Raw genomic sequence first — 20,079 nt, 5'->3', positions numbered from 1 at the left:
AGTTCTTCCCATGTGGACTAAAAGACTGGAGTAATAACCACTATATGTTCTTCTGATCTTAAGTTCTTTGTGTTAATTAAAGATCAAACTGAATATTCTGTCGATATCTGAAACATTTGATGTAACCTAATGTAACTGATGCAAATATGATGAAACTTGATATAATCCCACATTGGGTGATTAATCAGTAAAGTCATCAAAGACAAATAAAATGCAGATATTGCGTATCACACATGAAGATTCTTTCTCCAAATCTGTTAAACAATAGTTACAGGACGATCAAACATGCCGTAATCTGTAGGAGCAGCTGTGTCAGTGTTTTACTGTTTGTCTGTGTGTATGTGCTTTTGTCTGTTTATTTGTTTATGTGCTTCTGCCTGTGCTCATGTGACTTTGTGCTATTGTCAATGCTTGTGTGTTTCTTTACTTTCCTCTTTGTACTGCTCATGTGCCTATGTGTTTTTGTCTGTAATAATGTGCTTATATGTGCTTTTGTTTATATTTTATATGCTATCAACTTGCCAGGGACTGCTAATTAAAATTAGCCTGTTTAGCTATATCTGGTCCATTTAAATGATGGACCAAAGTGCTCATGTATATCAAAGTGCCTGTTTGTCCTTTTAATAAAACTGTGATGGCACTCATTAGAGTGTTTACCGCTGCCAAGGCCCAACAGTCCCCTTATGAAACTACATTTAAATCACTGGATCAGGATTTTTATTTGGATCTGCACCAAATTCCATACAATTATAAATATCAGTCCCCTAAATAAGATGGCTACCACAAGGCATACACAAACCCTGCAGTTGTCTATTTCTGGTCAGTCCTTGCTATAATAACAAAACAAAAGCAGACAGGCATGAGAACATTTGTAATTCAACATCAATTGCATGTAAAAAAAATATATTTTTTTAAAGCATCATACCTTACAAGCTAAGTTGGGATGACAAAAATCACCATAAAAGAGAAACTGTTATGAACACGTCAGACCAACACCTTTCAAAACATGTGAATCATCTGCTCTGAAATGGAAATAAATAATCTGTGGGAGCCACAGCTTCCTGTCATTCAACGGGAAACCTCCTCTCCCCACAGAGCAGCGAGGATTATCCTCTGTGCCTCACGATTCCGGTTCAAATTCATAGCTGGCTTCAGCTGTCAAGACATGTAATAGTAAAATGTGTGTGTGCACTGAGGGGTGTCTGCGCCAGGTCTTGCTGTCACTAATTTTTCATCCTGTTCATTTCTTATATATATTCCTTTTTATATATAGGATGTGTCAGTTTGAAAATATGAGTCATGGGCAGACAACACTTTGTGGTCACATGTTTTGGGGGACACTACTGCACTGTCACCAGTGTCACAAAGATGCAACCTCTCCTCCTCCTTTTCAAAGGCAGCACACAGGTCTCCCTCATGACAATGCTGACAGGACAGCTTCACTCACAGCACTCATGGCCAGGTGGTGAGGAGGCCGCGGTCCAGCAGGACTGCTCACAGCTCGGCTGAGAGGAACCATATGTCTCCTCTCTGAAGTCTGCCCATGTCTGGGGACTGCCAAGCCATTAGGCCAATCTCCCATATGTGTCTTAATACTGCTGAGCACCAGGTCTTCTTATGTAAGTTTGCCTTGAGAGGAGAGTTGACTTCCCTCTGACAGACAATCAGCTCCAACCATCACAACTATATGATTTGCAAATCACAGGATTATCAAGTAACAACTAAATTTTCTTTTAGACACTGATATGTAAATGTATGATCTTTAAGGTAGCAAATCGAATAGAATACCTCATATAGTGAAGTTGAGGCTAACATCCTAAATTTCCATCATAATCAAGTAAGAATCTATTTATCCATCTATATGTATGTACCTGCATGTCTGTCTGTCTGTCTGTCCATGAGTATCTATATATATTATCCGTTCTGCTGCTACTACTGACTGTCTTTGCACTATCACAACTCATTGTATATCACCATATTATATTATATTATAAAACTTTGCTGCTACCTCATACATGTCATTTTTATTTATTGTCTACTTTAGTGTTAGGATATGTCTGTCTTTATTTGTTGTGCCTGTGCACTTTACTGTTACTTTATGTCTTGTCTTGTCTTCACCATGGGATAGTTAGGAACTTAATTCGATTCCTTTGTATGTCTGGTATATGTGAAGAAATTGACAATAAAGCTGACTTTGACTTATCTGTCTGTTGCTATCTATCCATCTATCTATCTATCTATCTATCTATCTATCTATCTATCTATCTATCTATCTATCTATCTATCTATCCATCTATCATCTATCTATCTATCTATCTATCTATCTATCCATCTATCCATCTATCCATCTATCCATCTATCCATCTATCCATCTATCCATCTATCTATCAGAAATCACAGCAGTCAGCTCGTATTTCCTGAACCCTGGAGGAAGCAGCTGGTGAGCTCAGCGTTGTTCCGCTTCCCGTTGCCATGCAAACACTTCAGCCAATCAAAGACGACCTGGCAGGAAGCTTCAGAAACAGTAGCCAATCAGAGAGTCTGTTGTTGAGTAGTCGAGTGGTTTGAAACGGCACACGGAGCTCTCTTTTAAACTGACGAATAACTAGTGAAAGAGAAGAAGAGTGGCAGCCTGGGAATCAAACACCGGTACTTTCATCCGTCAGGTAAACATGTGTGGACGCAGCTTGCTCATTCATCAGTGGAGGAACTGAAGCAGCGATAACACACACTTAGTCCGATTACGTTACAGCAGCTACGAAGCCATCGTGTTGTGGTCAGTTCAGATTTAAGGTCATGACCTGGGTATCAAACCCGAAACATAAAAGTGGAGCGAACTAATAGTCTGGTGTGTTCTCGTCGTGTTTTATTGAGTCTGTAAATGTAGGTTTTTTTAATGTGTTATATCTCACAGATTAAAGAGCCAATAAGTTGTTTGTTAAATGTTCGACGCTAAAGTTAGCTTCAGATTCTGCAGCTACATTAATGTAAAGTTAACCCACGTCACTGAAGCACTCATTCTCCGTTGTGTTTTTAAAATCTGCGGAGTCCTTAAAGGCAACTTTATTAATCAGAACTAGAAAGGGAGATTTCACTGCTTGTTCAGTTTCCCCTAACCTTCCTAACTAACTCGCAAATCAGAAGTGAACCTCAGAGTTGTGTAAAATGTTTGTATATTGAATGTCATATAACTGAATATTGTATACGATCGTGTGTTTATGTTTTGTTGAACATTATTGGAACCATTTTTAGCTTTCTTCTATCAAGTCCCTTTTCAGAGTTTATTTCCACATCTACAGTAACTTACGTAGAAAGGAGTTCTGTCTGTCTGCTGTATAAATGAATATGATCATTCCTCACTAACATCACTGTGACCTGACGTATGCTCATGCTGTTGTTGGTGTTCCATTGACCTGACGTCACCGTTCCCACTGTGTGTAGATGTCCTCAGACGAAGAGGAACCAACCAGTCCTGTTCTGCCCAAGGACTCGGATCATGGCAGCTCTGTGTCCTCTGAGCTTCAGGTGACAAAATAAACAATCCGCACTTTCACAGTTTCTTTGCTTTTTATACTCGAGTCACATCATCTCACATCTGGGAATGCAGCCACATTGAAGTCAACTAGGGCAAGTTATAAAACAAAGGAAGTACACAAGAATTGTCTTTTCACAACAGCCTGTTGCATGGTACAACTAAATGTAGAAGTATTTGAACTGTGGTTAGTTAATTTAAATTGAAGTCAGAAGTTGTTGTGACACATGAATGTTTTCAAAAGGCACAGTAACTTTAACATTCATTGTAGTTTTCACTTTCACCATTACGTTTGGTTTTGATGCACACTGCTATAGACTCTTAATATGTCAAAGTTGAGGATTATGGGTGAATTGTCATCATAGCCAATTGGCTTGATTGCTACATTAAAATACTATGAAACTAAAAAACATATATGAAAGTATGAAACTAAATGGAAGCTTCTAAATAAAGCTTCTGTTGTAGTTATCATAAAATACTCCAGCCAGCTGGTCTTTTTTTCTGTTTCTGGATCAACAGGATGAGTATGAGGAGCTCCTCCGCTATGCTGCGGTCACTCCTAGGTTTGAGTCGCTCACCAGTGCTCACTTGCAGCGGCTGAGTGCCTCGCATCTGTCTGCAGAGAGTCGGAAGTCCCAGAGAAAAGATGACACAAAATCACAGCGTCCAGCAGGTATCATATGTTCCTCTTGTGTGCAGGTCATACTCGCACACACATTTCACTAAGCCTCTCTGACAGAAACACAACTTGAGCCCCCATCAGATGATCAGCTATCAAATAGGATTTGGCATCACAACATAAAAACAATTTTGTATTTATCAGCCCTGGTTTTTTTCAGCGTGTGAACCAGTCTTGTCGAGATGTACATGATATCAGTCTGTCAGATTGTACCCCCACTATCTCTTTTCCCTACGATGCCCACATTTTAAACAGCCCATCACTCTCCCCTGCTAGCTCTTGCTCCAGCTGCAGCTCTCATTGGAGGTTTAGTGCTTTAACTGTCATGGAGTAGTGCACAGGGATGGCGAAAGCAGACAGGCTGATTGGTAATGATCTCCTGGCACTCTGCCCGTACTGCTCTTTAGAGTGCAGGCTCTCTCTCTTCCCCCTGCAGTATTTAATTAAGATATTGACATAAATGCATTCCTGGATGAGGACCGTGGTGCTCCTCTTATTCAGCATTCCTTCCATTACCTCTTTTTTTTCTCAAACGGTCTTTTGTTTCTCAACCTTTTACTTTACTTAATTTAACTCACTTATCCAATGTCAGATTGACCTTTTTTGTCTTTTTACCTTTGCAACTTTCTTGCTGACTTCCCTCCCTCAAATCTCTTGTCTGCTTTCAGGTACTTCTGCTGAAGCTAAAGATGGTAGGCACTCTAGCAGGAGTGTAAGATCATCACAGACCTCACCCTTGATTGTTGAGCCCCCCACACACTTCAGAGAACCTCATGGTAAAATTAATAAAGAAACAAAATCATTATATGTGATATCCAACCATATATCAATTTCTTTTAAACATAAAATAAGCTCAGAAATATCAAGACCACTCAGTTGATTAATTTCTAGTGATGCTCTTTCTGTCTGTTTTTTAACCTTTACCTCTCAGCTGAGGAGATGGCGGGTCACTCGACTGGCAGGGTGTCACTGCTCTCAGACGCTGCCTCTGACAGGCTGCAGGCGGCGACTAAGAGGTCCAGGCCAAACAGCCCGGACCCCCTCGTGTCGGCTGTGACGGAGATGTTTATCTCAGAGGAGAACATCAGCAAGATGGAGAACATTCTGGACACATGGAGTAACAATCTGAAGGTCGATCTGCTCTCTCGTCAATTTACTGGCTCTTACTTGCTGTCTGCTTGAGAGCGGACCATAAATAATATTGTAGGGCTATATTTAGCTGCTCTGACGTAGCTGAGTAATAACTTCTTTAACGTGGTCTGCATAAAATAGCAGGGATGGGTTTTGAACTTCAGCAGTTGACAGCGAAATAAGGCAGAGCGGACATATTTATTCTTGATGAATTGAAACCATGACATCAAATTGTTAATTTACTGTGAAAACTGACATTTTAATCATAATTTAGAGTTTTGCATAAATGGTCAAATCTATGGTGCAGTTTTGACAGATTAATGAAGCCTAAATAGAGCAATCTTAAAAGCAAATAATTTAATGATGCTGTATCTGACACATATATTTAGTGTTTCAGAGGTTCTTTTGCAAAACATAAAGTAGTGAATGATGGAAAAAGTTATAGATTTATCTCACTGACAAAGCAAATTTCAGATGATAAATCAGCAATTATTCTAACTTCCCGTAGAATAAGATGAAACAACTTCAAGAAGTACTGTGGAACAGGTACATTGATAGCGGCAGTGAGGAAGAGGTCAAAGATTATAAAGGGAATGTACATGTGCTTGAGTCTCTCTAAATTGAATGATAGCTCCACTCTTTGTGGAAGCAGTGACCTTTTAATTGTGTTTCCCAGTGGAGTGACTTTGGAGGATGTGGGTGTCCTTCCTGCCCTTTTCTCCTGATCTTTTCCAGCTCATTCATGAAGGGCAGATGACAGCCAATGATCTGCTAGGCAGAGCTATTAAAAGAGTAGAGCTGGCCTTGGAAAAGTCAATAGAGAACAATGGACTGTAGTAATGGGTGCTGAAAATGTTTTTGTATATGAAGCGTGTTTACATTTGTCGGTGATTGGTACGTTTAAGTCTGTAAAAACCTTGTGGATCTTGTGGAGTTTGCACGTTGAAGCCTGAAAATGTAGCTGAACATCAGAACTCTATCCAATTATCCCTTAAGATGAAACCTGCTCTGTTCGTGTAGTTTGTGCTTCCTGTCAGTGGCAAACCCTCCTGCTCATCTGCTCGTTTTTATTATGAAACAACTTAACATGTGTGTATTTTTGTCCATGTTTGCTAAAGCAGTGAAATGACCACACCATAACTGTCCCACTGTCCATTCCATAATTAGACAAATGTGCTGAGCGAGCTGCGGAAGTGGAAGCATGTGTTTGAGGAGCAACACAAGCTGGAGATGAGGAAGGAGAAGGAGAGGTTTGCAGCTCAGACCTCTGGCCTGAAGGCAGAGCTGAACAGCCTCAAGGATCTCCTGCACACCTATGAGACATCAAACCAGAGAAAAGATGAGGTGACCACGTGTATTCACTTCCTCTAGTACATGATATGGTTGGTTGGATTAATGACCAAACTGAGGTTTATTGTACAGTTGCTTCCATTGTTGTGAAGTTTGAGTGTAGGACTAATACATAATACGTGTTAGCCTCATACCTTTATCCTTTGCTAACTTGCACTTTTTGTCTTTAAACACCTCATCTGCTTTTTGTACTGACTTGTTGTGTGTCAGGTGATTGTGAACCTGAGCCAGGTGTTGGACAGACAAAAAGAAAAGATGGAAAAGATGAGGGCCTTCACGCAGTGGAGACTTCAACACGCCGAGGCCAAAGAAGAGGTACTGTACATGGATGACATTGTGGTTTCCCAAAGGTTTTAAAATGGATATTTACAGTGGGGATTGGTGTTGTTGTGGGCTTTTGTGTCGATTTGATTGCCTTTTAAATGCAAGGAGCATATTTACACAATCTTTTGAATAGATGTTTGTTCACTCTCAGTCTTTGCTGTTATTTTAATTTCAAACTCTCACATCTTGAATAATGCACACTTGTTAGTTTACTCATCACCATAGTATTTGTCTCTAATTTGTATTAATTAAATATATTATTTCTGTTTATGTATATATTTTGTGGAAAGGAATGCAAAAGTACTTAAAAAGCGAATATATCTTAAAATTAAGAAATTACTGTCAGTACAGTGTAATTATTTATAACACACATCTCTCTTACAAAATTTACAATCATGAAATTGTGTCAGTGCACTGATGAACTAGCATGTTTAAAATTTGTTATTGAAAGTTTTTTTTCCTCCTGCATTTCCAAAAGTCTGTTTCTGCAATTTCTTTCAAATGGAGAACTAAGTGGATGACTCATATTTTTGTCTAAGCCCCGATAAAGCAACCAACGCAAGAAAATGCACTGCACCTGCACAGAGAATGAATTATGGGTGTAATTACTCTCTGGTGAATATTTTCATGGTCTCGTGGTTTCCCTGCTAGGCGCATGCTGCTCAGGTAGCACAGCAGCACTACAATCAGCAGCTGAAGAAGAAGGTGTGGTTCGGCTGGCACGCTCTGATCCAGAAACACTGGAAGGTCAAGGTGGAGCGGGCTTGTCGTGCGAGGGCTGAAGAGGTCTGCGCTCAACTGTCTACCGAGTATGAGGCCAAGCTGGCAGAGGTAAACAAGGACCTGCGTATGGAACAGCAGGTGGATGGTGATGCTGCATTGCTGAATTCATACTTGACTCAACGTCACAGATGTGTTCAACTGAATCACAGCATCTGTGCTCAGTCAGTGTACAGTAATATCAGAGCTGAGTCACCTGAAGTAAAAACCACCACAGCTACTGGGATCGCTTTGTCTCTAACGTAGATAGATTTAATTTCTAAAGGTTAATTCTGTAACATGTTATAAATACACACAATTTAAATTTATCAGTAAGTTACAGCAACACTAAAGTTAATTAAATGGTTGCATTGAAAGCACCATAAAGAAAATAGAAGTAAAGGTTAATTGAAGTGTTATTGATGGTGTTAATTGTGCATATCAATGGTGCAATGCAAAGGCTAAAAATGATGCCATATAAACAGATAAATGAGTGACTCTGTTCTCTGCTTCCTGTCTCTGCAGCACTGTGAGGAGATAGAAAAGGCTCAGGCCGAGATTCAGAGACTGCGACTGGAGCGAGAGCGATATGAGGAATCCATGAAGAAAGCCTTCATGAGGGGCGTGTGTGCTCTCAACATGGAGGCTCTCAGCATGTTCCACACTACAGAGGGACTGCCCGACCAACCTCCAGTTCAAGATCAGCATGGTCTGTAACAGAATTACCTCACAAACCTATTTTTAGTTCATATCTGTCTGTCCTAATCCCAAGAGCCACAACTACACAAAAAGAGCATATAAACATGTTGTTAACCTTGTCTCAGTTCTGTATTGATTTAACGCAGCTGTCATGACGGAAATGAACAGATGAAAAAGACAGAAACGCTGTTTCTCCACTAAAGCTCAGCCTTTTCAGTAACTCACTTAATTCTGATGAGTCAGACTGAGAGGTAATTTTTACAGGTTATAACCTGGATGGTCCTGGAAAGGTTCTAAAGTTCCATGTAACATTTATTAAATCATGTAATTATTATTATTTTGTATAATGCCAGTGCTGTGAATACTGGGTAAATGAGCCTGGGACAATACATATTTGAGAACAGGATATATTCAGGATAAATAACAAATATCAGTTGCCTAAACATGCCTGATCTCTTAATGTTCAAGGAAGTAGGAAAAAAATTCGACCTGCCTCCGGATCCAGAACTGCACCAAAATGTAATAGTTTCTTCCCTGACCCATCCCCCATCCCTCCACCATGGTTTGTGGTGATCCGTACAGACACGCGAACCAATGAAAACAGGGTATAAGGATATGATGTATGGTTTCATGATTTTTCTTTTTCTACCAAAAGTCAGGCACACAGATCACTGGGCCACTGGTTTTATGGAACATGTGTACTGAAGTTGAATCTCACTGTCCTATTATCTTGTACAAATGAACTCAGGCGTGTGTTTCTGTTCATCCATTTGCTTTCAGCTGTAATGAGTCTTGCAACCTGAGATGTATTTCACTGTGTTACTGTCAAACAGCTGTTAATCCAATATTCATTTCTATTGCTTTGAACAAGTCTTAATTCATGTTTACCATCTCTCATTAATTGCATATCTTTGCCAACCAGACAAACTCAAAATGAATTGTGACATTAAGTCAATTTCTTAAGTACAGATAGTTGAGAGGTGTTATGGATTATTAATGGTCACCCACCTTTTCAATTTGCCAAAGCAGGAGTGTATAGTTGGCACTGTTATATATTCAGTTTTTAATATATCTTCGAACAACCAAGAGATTTGTATATTCCAACTCATTTGCAGGATTGCAAGTCTTGAAGATTTCATACATAAGTTGTTTAGGAGAGATTCAGAGCAATCGTCCAGCTTCATTCACAGTGGTTTTCTGGATCTGTAACAAACTTATATAAAGATAGTGTCAGAGTGTGACAGTTGATATACCTTCTCTTTTGTACAGATCCTCTGCCTCCTCGGGATGAGCCTGGCTCAGCTACACTGGCTCACGTTCAAGCGTATCCCATCTCTTCCACACGGTTCAGCCCAGTCCACTTTGACCGCCCGGACCCCCCCTCCCATAGTGAAGCAGAGGATATGGTGAGACCCTGACATGCATTTATTTTCACACCTTAGCTCCTCTATGCCATAGTTCAATTTCTTCTAAAAAAAAAATGAGAGCACATTTAAAGTGCAGCCCGTCCTTCAACTCATTGTTTTTGTAATCGATGTGTTTGGTTACATTGATATGTTGCATCAGCCCTAATGTAGTCACAGACCTTCGTTTAAATGTAATCGCTTATCCCTTAAACTTCCTTGTGTCCTCAGAAATACCCACGTAAAGTTTGAAGTTAATTGGATGAGCAGCTGTACCTTTTGTATACCATCATCAATTCTGGTTATACACTTAAACTATACACATGTAGATACCACTTAAACAGAAATTCTTATATTGTGTTGTATTTTTTTATTCTTTCCTCAGTAAATCTGTTTTTCTTTACTGTCTATGATGATCTGTCACTCACATTAAATCTCACTCCTCCTCCTGTTTTCACTGATGATCTCTTCTTCAGTTGGGTTCTGGTGTCCCTGTGGCCAGAGCAGAAGTTCCCCACCCCACTACAGTGGTGCACAGCTTACTGCCACTTGGGGGCGCTGCAAGTTCCCACAAACAGGTTAGCATTAGACAAGTAGACAGGCTACTTTAATTATATCATCGAAAGGCTGTCATCACCAGGGTGACCAGCAACCTGATGACATTTTGATGTGATTGTTTCAGGTCAGCGGTCGCGTTGTCACAGCCAGTCAACAAAAACCCTCAAAAACCGTAACTGCTCGAGTCACAGCGCGACCTGACGCGAGTAAGGCTGCACGCGGCAACCTGCAGGTGTCGGGTGTGGCTCCGCCCATGAGCTCTGTGATAGTGGAACGTCATCATCCTGTGACGCAGGTTTGAACCAGTCTGCGCTACTATGAATAACCGTCTACATTGTTTTATGATGCGTTTACCTTTTCTTTTGTTTCTCTTTCATTCTCTCAGCTCACAATCGGTCAGGCCACGGCTGCTAAGTTCCCTCGCTCCACCCAATATGGCCACAGCTCCACCGGAGGCCGAGGCTCCTCCAAAACACACACCAGCACGTGCCATGTACACTCCATCAAAGTAGTTGACTGACCACACACAGAAAGTGATGCTCACCTAGTGTCGATCGTTTTAACACACCCAATGCAGCTACGTTAGAAATAGTCAACCTGGCATTAGCGTCAGGTCTATTTTATTTTGGAGAGTTGAACATTTGTTTTTCAGATTCCCTTCATGAATTATCTGAGGAAAACTAGTCACAGGTGTTAAGAACTGCACATGTGGATGATTTTAATGATAAATAATGACCAGGTGCACAGTTAGAAATTACAAAATTTATTTCTGTGAATGTTTTTACTATAAATTATGCACAGGTGAGTCTGTGATGTGTAAAACCACATCATTTTAAATATTTGTGCTGATGATGATACTGATGATTTCTACTGAGACCGTCCGTGCAACACCACAGGTTGTTCACTAAACCAAAGCCATATGTCCATTATTTGATGCACAATCTTTTATGAATAAATTATTTCAGTCATAGATGAAATTAATGGAGTCAGTGTTGTTCATCCTCATGAAATGCTGCAGCTCTTATGGCTGACACTTTCTGCTTCCATCCGAATCTTATCTGTAAGACAAATCAACATTTCTGTAATGTATCTCTCCCGGTAGCACAGCTAAATGTTCATGTGTTCCTGAGAACATATATATATATATATATATATATATATGTATTTTTTTTAAGTTAAGTGAATGTACCTGCAGCTTTTCTGCTCCCTGTGAAGATGAGGCTGTGGTAGAGTTCTTTTGCTGGGTTCCTCTGAGCCAACTCCTCGCCGTGGAGCCAGATCAGCAGCATCCTGTTCCCATGCTCACGGTAGCTGTGCTGACCTGAGGACAAACGCACAACACTGTACAGTCAAGAAAAAGAATCTCCCTCTGAAAACAACATGCATTGGAAGATAAAATAGTCTTTTTCAAAAAATCTAAGTCAGGGATCTGAATCTCAAACAAATCCTGAATGGTCATTGTGAGTCGTGACACCTGTCCACTGCTCCTCGATGGCTGACACTTGCTCCTTGGTGAAGTTCCAGTAATCTGCCAGTTTCTTCCAGTCTCCCGGCTTCAGCAGCTCGTACGCCAGGCGCCAGGCCATGTAACGGAGCTGCCTGGTCTCATTGCGGTGGTCGAGCTTAAACGTTAGCGGATACTCGTTATGAACGGCCTCATTAAGCCCAGGGTCGGCCTGAAAGGGCAATTAGATCATGTCATCAGATTGGTAAAGGCCACCAGCCTCAGAGAACTCAAGGGGCCCGGGAAAGTGATTATTGGAAAGACATTCATGCACATGATTAGCAACATGAATGCCACACGTCAAACATTTTGAAAATCAAGAGGGGGAAGGCAATGAGGAATATTGTTGATTACATTTTAGATGTTAGAGGAGATTCAACTAACTCAGAAATGAAAATAAATCATTTGCGATGATCAGAATGATTGATTTTACAGCTTCAAGAATGGATTATATATATGAAAATACTAATTTGTTAACTCTCACCAACTTCCAGTTGTAGTATCTCTCTGCTTTGATGATCATGTCCACAATAATCACCTCATCTGCTCTGGCTGCCACACCCAGAGCTGTTTTACCCTGCTACTCCACATTCGACACATACAACAAAAATACACAAACTTGAATTAGATTTGTTTTGTTCTTATATTTTATTGTAGTGTGCTGCTGATATGCCTCAAACTAGTCATGTAGTGGGTTTTTTTTTACCCTTGGATCATCTGACTGTGAGGTTTTGATCAAGATAAAACAATGTGCACGTACGCATTAAAAAGGCAAAGTTTGAATTCTTACCCTGTCCTGGATTGTTAGATTCAGCCCAGCTTTAAGAAGCATGTCCACAACTTCTATCCTGCCCAGCTCTGCCGCAAGATGCATAACAGTCTGGGACCTCTAAGAAAACACACCACAGAATACCACGACACATTTCCCATGCACTTAAAGGTTTGTTTACGTCGGCTGACACCTTATTTTAACTGTGTTAGTGCGGTGATCAAACCTTATTGGTGACATTAATGTTGCAGCCAGCTTGCAGGAGAGAATGGATGACGGGGATGTGACTGTTGGTCACTGCCAGGTGGAGAGGAACCTCTAGGTGCTGAGAGCAGAAAGATCCTGTTACATGATGCGTCAATAATATATATGAATTATAATAAAATTACAACAATAGGCATCCAGACAGTGTGTCAACTGCAGCACAACTGATGTGTTTGTGTTATTAGAAAACTTCATTGAAAGAGCTTAATACTGCCACCTAGCTTGTGTTTGCTCACCTGATTCTGAAAGTCAGTTTGGGCTTCATATTCTAACAGGATTTGGACAAGAGATCTGTCGCCACTTTCTGAAACTGGATGGAGAGGGCTGCAGTTGGCCTACAGGAGAAGGGAGCAGTATCATTAATAACAGCAGGACACCAGAGAGGGATTAGAGCATCAGTATAGGCCCTTACTGTACCATTGTGGCGATGTTAGGGTCACAGCCAGACTCCAGCAGGGCCAGGACACATTCTTCATGACCTTTGTCTGCAGCCTGGTACAGAGCTGTCTCACCGTCCTGTGTCACAGAGGAAAAAAAAAGGAAAAAAAGTAGCAGTGGTGCAGGATGACCAGAAAATTGTTCTCAGGTGAAATCGGATTTTAAATGATTTGTGTGCTTAGAAAGTGTAATAATGTTTTTAAGATCTATAACCAACTAAAATTGAGAAATCAGGCAACATGTTTGCACTGGAGGAGCTCGGACAGGTATCAGTTATTTAATATTTCAATAGCTCACAATTTTTTTAGTGGTTAGTGCTGATTTATGGTTTTAGTCTTTTTTTTAAAGCATTTTATAACCATTTAAAAACAGGTAATGACTGTGATTGTCAGCAGAATCTGTCCAGCAGCACGGCCGGCATCACCAGTCAGGAGCTGGGGTTTAATCCTGTTTACCTTATTCCATAATAGTAACCAGCACATGTTTGATACATCTTAATTAATCCCAAAGTGGAGCCAGGGCGAGCACTGGATCAGCCACTGAGCACACACTCGTCACAAGGCAAACTGGGATAGAGAGCATGTTAACACTGATTGTCTACCATGTTGACTTCATCCCGGGTATCGAAGCTCAGCAGCAGCAGCTGTGTGGCGTCCGAGTGGCCGTTCCTGGCAGCTAAGTGCAGGGGCGTGTCGCCTCTCTGACAGAAGGGAGGGAGGGAAGCAGCTCGTATCAAAGAGTGTTTGACTTTCAGCTCTCTGGCAGGTGTGTCACAGAAACATGCACTCATGCACAAGTGTGTTTAAACAGCCAGACACTGAATAGCTGTAGGAGAAACACACACACCTTGTTGGGCTTCATGGAGGCCATTTCATATGGTGTCATCAGTATCTCTAACATGTCAACACATCCATGTTCTGCCGCCAACGCAAACGCCTGGTGCCCTTTCTGAAATATAAGAGTTGAATATAACAATTGAAGCATTTAGTGAGCGTTCTTTGGTCGTCCTTTAAGTGACTTTTATGTTGCTTTATAGAAAATGAGGCTTAAGTTGATACCAGGTCATCTTTGTCCAGTTCTTTCATCTGTAGATCATTTACAATATATTCAACTATTTCAGTGTGGTTGTTGATGGCAGCACAGTGCAAAATGTTCAGTCCTTCCTGAGGCAGAAGAAAAATATAATTATATTATTCAATTTTGATCAAACACTGTAAGAAGTTGAACATGACTTGAACCAGGAAACAAAAGGATATTTTGATGATAATAATAAACTTTATTTTTGCAGCAATTCTTAACAATGTTATAAAAGTGCTTAACAAGAAGAAGTAAAGTCAAATAATTAAAAACCAGACAAGGCAGTTGACTAACAAGACATTGGTTAAATAGACAAAGCAGTTAAAAAATGAACTATACAAATAAAAGCAGTATAATTAAATGCAAATCAAACATTCCTAACAGGGCTCCATCTGCAGAGCTCAGCGATACATGCTCAATAATTCTGAAAGGCATTTCAGGTTTGGGCCGTATGAGTGAGTAATACAATTTTAAAGTTAATTTGAAAGCTAAAAGTACAGGGGTGGTATGCTCATTCCTTTTGCTCATCAGAAAGGTACTTGTGTGTCTGCCTTGAGGTTTGTAACCATCTCGTATAAAGAGAAAAAGTCTGTGCTTCTTTACCTCGTTCTCGACCTTCTGCTCTGCTCCGGCCTGCACTAATAATTTCAAGATCTCCAAACTGCCAAACCAGGCAGCTAAATGAATGGGTGCCACGCCGTGCTGTCAGACACAGAACACAAAGTTGTGCTTACTTAACAATGTGTCGTGATGCTATCGTCAGGCTCAACTCTTCAGACATTTCACGTCCTCTCACCTTGTCCTTCTGATCCACCTTGACCCTGCGCTGCAGAAGAAGCTGAACGGCCTCCTTGTTCTTGCCAGCCACTGCGTAGTGAAGGGCAGTCCTGTTGTGCTGAGGCACACAACTCAATCAGTAAATAAATGTGAAACCACTTTAAACCCTAGAAATGTTAAGTGATATTTTACAGTGTGGAACAATGAGACTCAGAGAGGGGAGTTTGTTTGTTTGTTTAGACCCACCACATTCTTTGCGTTGACATTCAGGCCTCTCCCAAGATTCTTCATGGTCTGCACATCATTCCTCTTTGCAGCTTCAATGAACTCCTTCTCAGCGTCAAGCACTGCACAACACAACAGATTATAAATATGTATATTCTAAACTATTTATATGATATTTTATGTGGGTTATATTTTTAATGTATTGCTTGAACACACATGCTGTCTGCTAAGATAATGTGTGGTCAGATATTATAGCAATTCATAATTTTACAAATAATCCGATATAAAATATATTTCATAAAATTAGACTCTGTGATTACAAACTGCTGAGAAAAGTGAAATACTGGGGAAATCAGCTGTAATACTAGACCCGCTATTCTCTCTCCTCTGCAACAGAACACTGATACCTAATACATCCAGTAGCAAATTCTATATCTTAAAAGTTGATCTTATCCCAGCTGTGAGAGTCACAATGAAAAGCTCAATGAAATGATCAAGATTTCATCATTTGAACACGTTGTGTAAAATGAACAATGGCTTCATGTCAATATAACATGTACATATGTTAATTAATGCATATAAATCCTTATTGTCCAAAGTTTTACTTGATGTCACTTTAAGTTGACGGCAGATCGTCCTCCATTGTCTAAATGATGTGTAGTGTATGTGTTATGTGGTACGGTGTGCTGTATTGTTGTGAATGCAAATCTCCTCCAACCTTGCTGACTACTATTGTGGTGATTTGTGGTTATAGTTATTCCAGGTTGCAGTTGAAGGGTGGTGCCCTAATGTAACTTTAATATCGATTTATAGATATTGTTTAATATTTATATTTACATTTTTTATTCATTTCTGATTAACTGTTTCACCTACAGAGCCCAACACAACGTTGGTGCTCTGGGTGAATGTATATACAACACTTATCTACCAAGCTTTTACAACAGCATTTCAGTCAGAACGTCAGCAGGTAAATACTTTAAGGTAAATGATAGTAAGTGAGAAAATGTCACAGTGCATTTTTTATATTTCCACCTTCTCTCCCTCTGTGTTCCTCGCACGTTTGTACTCACACATCTCTTTGTTGTCAAAGCTCCTGTCCGTGTCAATATCTGAGTTTTTGTTTCGTATGAAGTCAGAGAAGGCCCTCACATTTTCCTCTCTCATCCACTTCCTGGGGTCCAGCTTCTCCTTGGTCGGGCTATACTTCTTGATAACCGCCCTCAAAGCCAAAGCTCTCCGCTCCATTTGGAGGCTCTTTAAATTCCCTCTCTGCAGGTGCCCAGGGCAGACTTAGTCTAATGCAACAAACAGAATTAGTGTAAATCCTTGGATAGTCAAACACCTGAGGAGAAAAGCAACACGAAATAAAGATGAGAATGTGTCAGCCACCCTTGAAATGGGAGTGTACTCCAGCTACTTTCTTAACACTGGAGGGCTGATCCGTGTTTGCTTTACCAGCTCCCACCCTTCAGAGGCTGCCTGCTGATAGTAAGAATGCATTTGACATGACTCATCCCCTGTGGTCCATGAGTGATTAGGAAAATGATAATATTGTAAGTATGAGTCAACCCAGTGCAATGTTTACCAAAGATCAACATGAGGCTCTTAAAGTAGTTGAACTTGTTTGTGGAAGGAAGCTTCACCTGCAGCCCTGCAGTCAAACATGTTCTTCAAACAAACTTAGTCAGCACATTACTTCACTGGGTACATGCGTTCCCTCATAAGAAACATAAACAGCAAAAAGAGGTCATGTCAAATAATAAAACAGTCTTTTATTGCCACGTTGATTTACATGATAGAAGGATTCTCTTATCTATATTATTAAATATACAACATTATCATTGGTACATGTAATAAATACAACTGGAAATATCTGAGTAAAATAACTTAAAAAACTAGTGGAAATAGAGTTTAATAAATATCCTAATTTTCAATCGTACAGTCAAACAAAAACATGAGGCTCATTTTCAGATACAGAAAATATGCAATTGACCTGAAACTGGCTTCAAAATTCAACGAGGTCATAGAAAATCTCACAAAAGATTGTGTTTGTCATCTTTAATTTTGTGTACAGGAAAAAAAAGCCATATTGCAAATGCGTATTTTCTTATTTCAGCAATTTTAAATACAAATGGAGCTTTTTTAAGAGAGCATATCTTTGTGCAATGGTGGTTAGCACTGTTGCTTCAGTGCAGGATGGTTCCTGGTTTGAATGCCGATTCAGCCGGGGTCTGTCTGTGAGGAGTTGGCATGTTCTCACCATGTCTGTGTGCATGTTCTCCTCCCACAGCTCAGAGACATGCAGATTGATGTTAGTTAATCGAAGACTGTAGGTGTGAATGTGAATAATCTATTTGTCTCTGTATGTTGGCCCTGGGATATGCTGCTGACCTGTCCAGGGCGTACCCTGCCTCTTGTCCACTGTCTGCTGGGATTGGCTCTAACTCCCCCCGAGACCCTCCAAGAATAAGTGGTACAGATGATGGATGGATGTGCGACATCCACTTTGAGTTGGAGAGTCCACAGCAGTTAAACCAAGAAAATGTGGAGAAAACTTTCTCCAGATAAGGATGTTTCGTATGATGTCACCTGAAGAACTTGTCGATGGTGTTGACAGGACCGGAGCCTTTAGCCCTCTTTGATGGAGGAGAGGAAGGACAGTCCTGTCTAAAAGACCATGAAATCAACATTTTAATGAAAACATTCTGACATCACTGTAAATTCATACAACTTTTCACAAGGGACATGCTAAATGTCTTACGCTGCTATTTTGTGCCGCAGCAGCGTGTATTGAAGCAGTCTCACCTTTTGCTTTTGCCTTTACTTGCTTGCCTTGGCAGGAGTTGGCCTCTCTCTGTGAATGTGAACAGATGGATAGAAAAGAAAAAAAAAATGTAATCTCTTGTCTGACAAAAAAAATGGCATCCACTGAGGAAGTACACAATTACAGCACCTCCTCAGGGATATAAAGAGTGCAATCTCTGAGGCAGGATTGTTTAAGAGGAAACCCTGGGTGCAGTTCATTGTAGGAAATGAATAGGTGAGAAAGTGATTTGGCCATTTCCGAGACCGGGGCGTAGGGAGCCCCCTCGGATTGAAACCAGATGTGTTTTCTCCGCAGGAATCGATACAAACTCCTCACACATTGTCGGTGACAGTAAATAACAAGGTCATAGGTCAAAGACTTTCTCTCAAAAAGACTGTCGATTCCAAAGACGTCCCACAGCCACAGCTTACAGACCTAACTCCCAGGACAGTATCTGTCATCAGCACAGATTTATGCATTCTTGTCCAGCTGATGCTGATACCAATAGAGGTAAAAACCTTCAAATGCAAATATATCGGCCGATGTCCTGGGAGAGGGTGTAGATCCAAGCTGTTAAATACCTACAAACCTCAAAGACACAAAATGCAGCATAACTGATGAAACACAATGGAAAAGTGCAGCATGGTATGAGTGAGGTTTGAAACACTCACCTGTGGCCTTGCCATTTGTTACTGAAGGTGGATTTATGGGCGATGACGTCCGTCCCCCCAGCTCATTTAGGACCTCCTGGTTCAAGCAGAGGTCGACGTGGCGGTTGAAGACAGTGAGGTCGTCTGTGTCCTGGGTCAGCTGACACACCGGGCAGATGAGGACACTACACAACTGAGGCTGCTGTGAGGTCACAGTTTTATTGTCATTGTTGGACAAGACAGTTTGAATAGAATCATCTTTGCTGCTTTGGTGTTGAAGATCGACTGTGTTCACCTCCACCTCTCTGACCTCACACTCCTCCTTCCATGTTTCCTTCACCTCACGTTCTTTGTGGTCACTCTCCAAGTCCGAATCCGACTCTGAATCTGTGCTTTGGTTCTGCTTTGTTGAGGATCCACTCAGACACTGGTCTATGTGTCTGTTGAAGGCATTTAAATCTGTCGTCTCCACCTGCCTGAAACACACTGGACAAGTGAAGCTCTTTGACGCTGAGGCACCACAGCCTGATGTGGATGCTTTGGCCTCCGAGTCTTTTTCTGCGTGATCGGAGTCGTTACTCATGAAGGCATGTGTTGACGACTCTACAATATTTTCACCATCAGACTCTATGGAGGTAATAACAGACGGATTCTCCCTGGGTCCTTCCACCTGTGTGCTTGAACTTGTCACCTGCAGTTGTAATCTTTTAGCATGGGCCCTTTGGAAGAAAGACAGTTGGGGATCCTCACCGGTCTGGCCTCCTTCTAACCCACTTTTCTTGCTCTGCCAGGGAACGTCCTCCTGTTTCTGCGTCAGGGTAGAACAAACGAGGGGGCAGGTTTGGACGGAGCGACTGGAGACATGCTCCCTCTCAGGTTTTTGCTGCTTTACTTTGGTGGAGCCATCGGAATCTGTCTTGCCTGGTTGAAGAAAGCTAATGATGCTCCTCTGCTGCGGCTTTTTGTCATCAGAGGTGACAAAAGCAGAAATCCGAACACCTACGAGCACAAAAACAAATGAGCTGGAGAAAACTCAGAAATGAACGCCAACAGTGTTATCACTTCCACATGCAGGCGTGTCACAGAACATTTAGATTTATTTCAAGCCAGTTGTATATATTGACATGACAATTT

At 40.9% G+C, this 20,079-nt stretch overlaps 3 protein-coding genes across 5 annotated transcripts in view; 1 reads left to right on the top strand and 2 right to left on the bottom strand.

Annotated features, from left to right (window-relative positions):
- Positions 1-2,513: 2,513 nt before the first annotated feature.
- poc5 (POC5 centriolar protein homolog (Chlamydomonas)) lies at positions 2,514-11,412 on the top strand. 2 transcript variants are annotated; one of them, XM_020101041.2, is made up of 13 exons: positions 2,514-2,666; positions 3,442-3,525; positions 4,052-4,205; positions 4,880-4,987; positions 5,143-5,342; positions 6,510-6,686; positions 6,903-7,007; positions 7,668-7,847; positions 8,301-8,484; positions 9,744-9,880; positions 10,354-10,455; positions 10,560-10,730; positions 10,821-11,412. In XM_020101041.2, exons 2-13 carry the CDS (start codon positions 3,442-3,444, stop codon positions 10,953-10,955), a joined length of 1,737 nt encoding a protein of 578 aa, XP_019956600.2. In that variant the 5' UTR covers positions 2,514-2,666; the 3' UTR covers positions 10,956-11,412. The 2 variants fall into 2 exon arrangements, with proteins under 2 accessions (XP_019956600.2, XP_069379971.1); XM_069523870.1 differs by lacking the exon at positions 2,514-2,666 and adding an exon at positions 2,826-2,848.
- Positions 11,183-16,877, bottom strand: ankdd1b (ankyrin repeat and death domain containing 1B). Its single transcript, XM_020101044.2, has 15 exons — positions 16,560-16,877; positions 15,511-15,611; positions 15,284-15,382; positions 15,091-15,189; positions 14,469-14,573; positions 14,257-14,358; positions 14,012-14,110; positions 13,390-13,488; positions 13,209-13,307; positions 12,935-13,033; positions 12,730-12,828; positions 12,424-12,519; positions 11,910-12,111; positions 11,625-11,756; positions 11,183-11,493 (listed from the first exon to the last, which is right to left on the bottom strand). The coding sequence occupies exons 1-15, from the start codon at positions 16,732-16,734 to the stop codon at positions 11,438-11,440; spliced, it is 1,662 nt and encodes a 553-aa protein (XP_019956603.1). The 5' UTR covers positions 16,735-16,877; the 3' UTR covers positions 11,183-11,437.
- A 364-nt stretch (positions 16,878-17,241) lies between these two features.
- polk (polymerase (DNA directed) kappa) overlaps positions 17,242-20,079 on the bottom strand; it is an 8,559-nt gene continuing 5,721 nt past the window's right edge. For both annotated transcript variants that reach the window (XM_020100934.2, XM_069523867.1), the window contains 3 exons: positions 18,967-19,944; positions 18,295-18,343; positions 17,242-18,156 (listed from right to left, as the gene is read on the bottom strand). In XM_020100934.2, the coding sequence (XP_019956493.1) occupies positions 18,075-18,156; positions 18,295-18,343; positions 18,967-19,944 (1,109 nt within the window). In that variant the 3' untranslated portion in view covers positions 17,242-18,074. The remainder of the gene's footprint in view (positions 18,157-18,294; positions 18,344-18,966; positions 19,945-20,079) is intronic.

Source organism: Paralichthys olivaceus, chromosome 4 (genome assembly GCF_024713975.1).
Source record: "Paralichthys olivaceus isolate ysfri-2021 chromosome 4, ASM2471397v2, whole genome shotgun sequence".
NCBI classification, from domain to species: domain Eukaryota; kingdom Metazoa; phylum Chordata; class Actinopteri; order Pleuronectiformes; family Paralichthyidae; genus Paralichthys; species Paralichthys olivaceus.
The sequence above is the reverse complement of the archived record's forward strand: the minus strand, read 5'-3'. Positions and strand labels throughout refer to the sequence as shown.

What these genes read in the sequence shown, in the direction of transcription:
- poc5 (XM_020101041.2), top strand. Translation starts at nt 3,442, where the DNA reads ATGTCCTCAGACGAAGAGGAACCAACCAGTCCTGTTCTGCCCAAGGAC. An exon ending in CATGGAGTAACAATCTGAAG is followed by an intron (nt 5,343 to 6,509) that starts GTCGATCTGCTC and finishes TTCCATAATTAG; the next exon opens with ACAAATGTGCTGAGCGAGCT. An exon ending in ATGAGGCCAAGCTGGCAGAG is followed by an intron (nt 7,848 to 8,300) that starts GTAAACAAGGAC and finishes CTGTCTCTGCAG; the next exon opens with CACTGTGAGGAGATAGAAAA.
- ankdd1b (XM_020101044.2), bottom strand. Translation starts at nt 16,734, where the DNA reads ATGGAGCGGAGAGCTTTGGCTTTGAGGGCGGTTATCAAGAAGTATAGC. An exon ending in ATGTCAACGCAAAGAATGTG is followed by an intron (nt 15,383 to 15,510) that starts GTGGGTCTAAAC and finishes TGTGTGCCTCAG; the next exon opens with CACAACAGGACTGCCCTTCA. An exon ending in CATCGAGGAGCAGTGGACAG is followed by an intron (nt 11,757 to 11,909) that starts GTGTCACGACTC and finishes GTTTGTCCTCAG; the next exon opens with GTCAGCACAGCTACCGTGAG.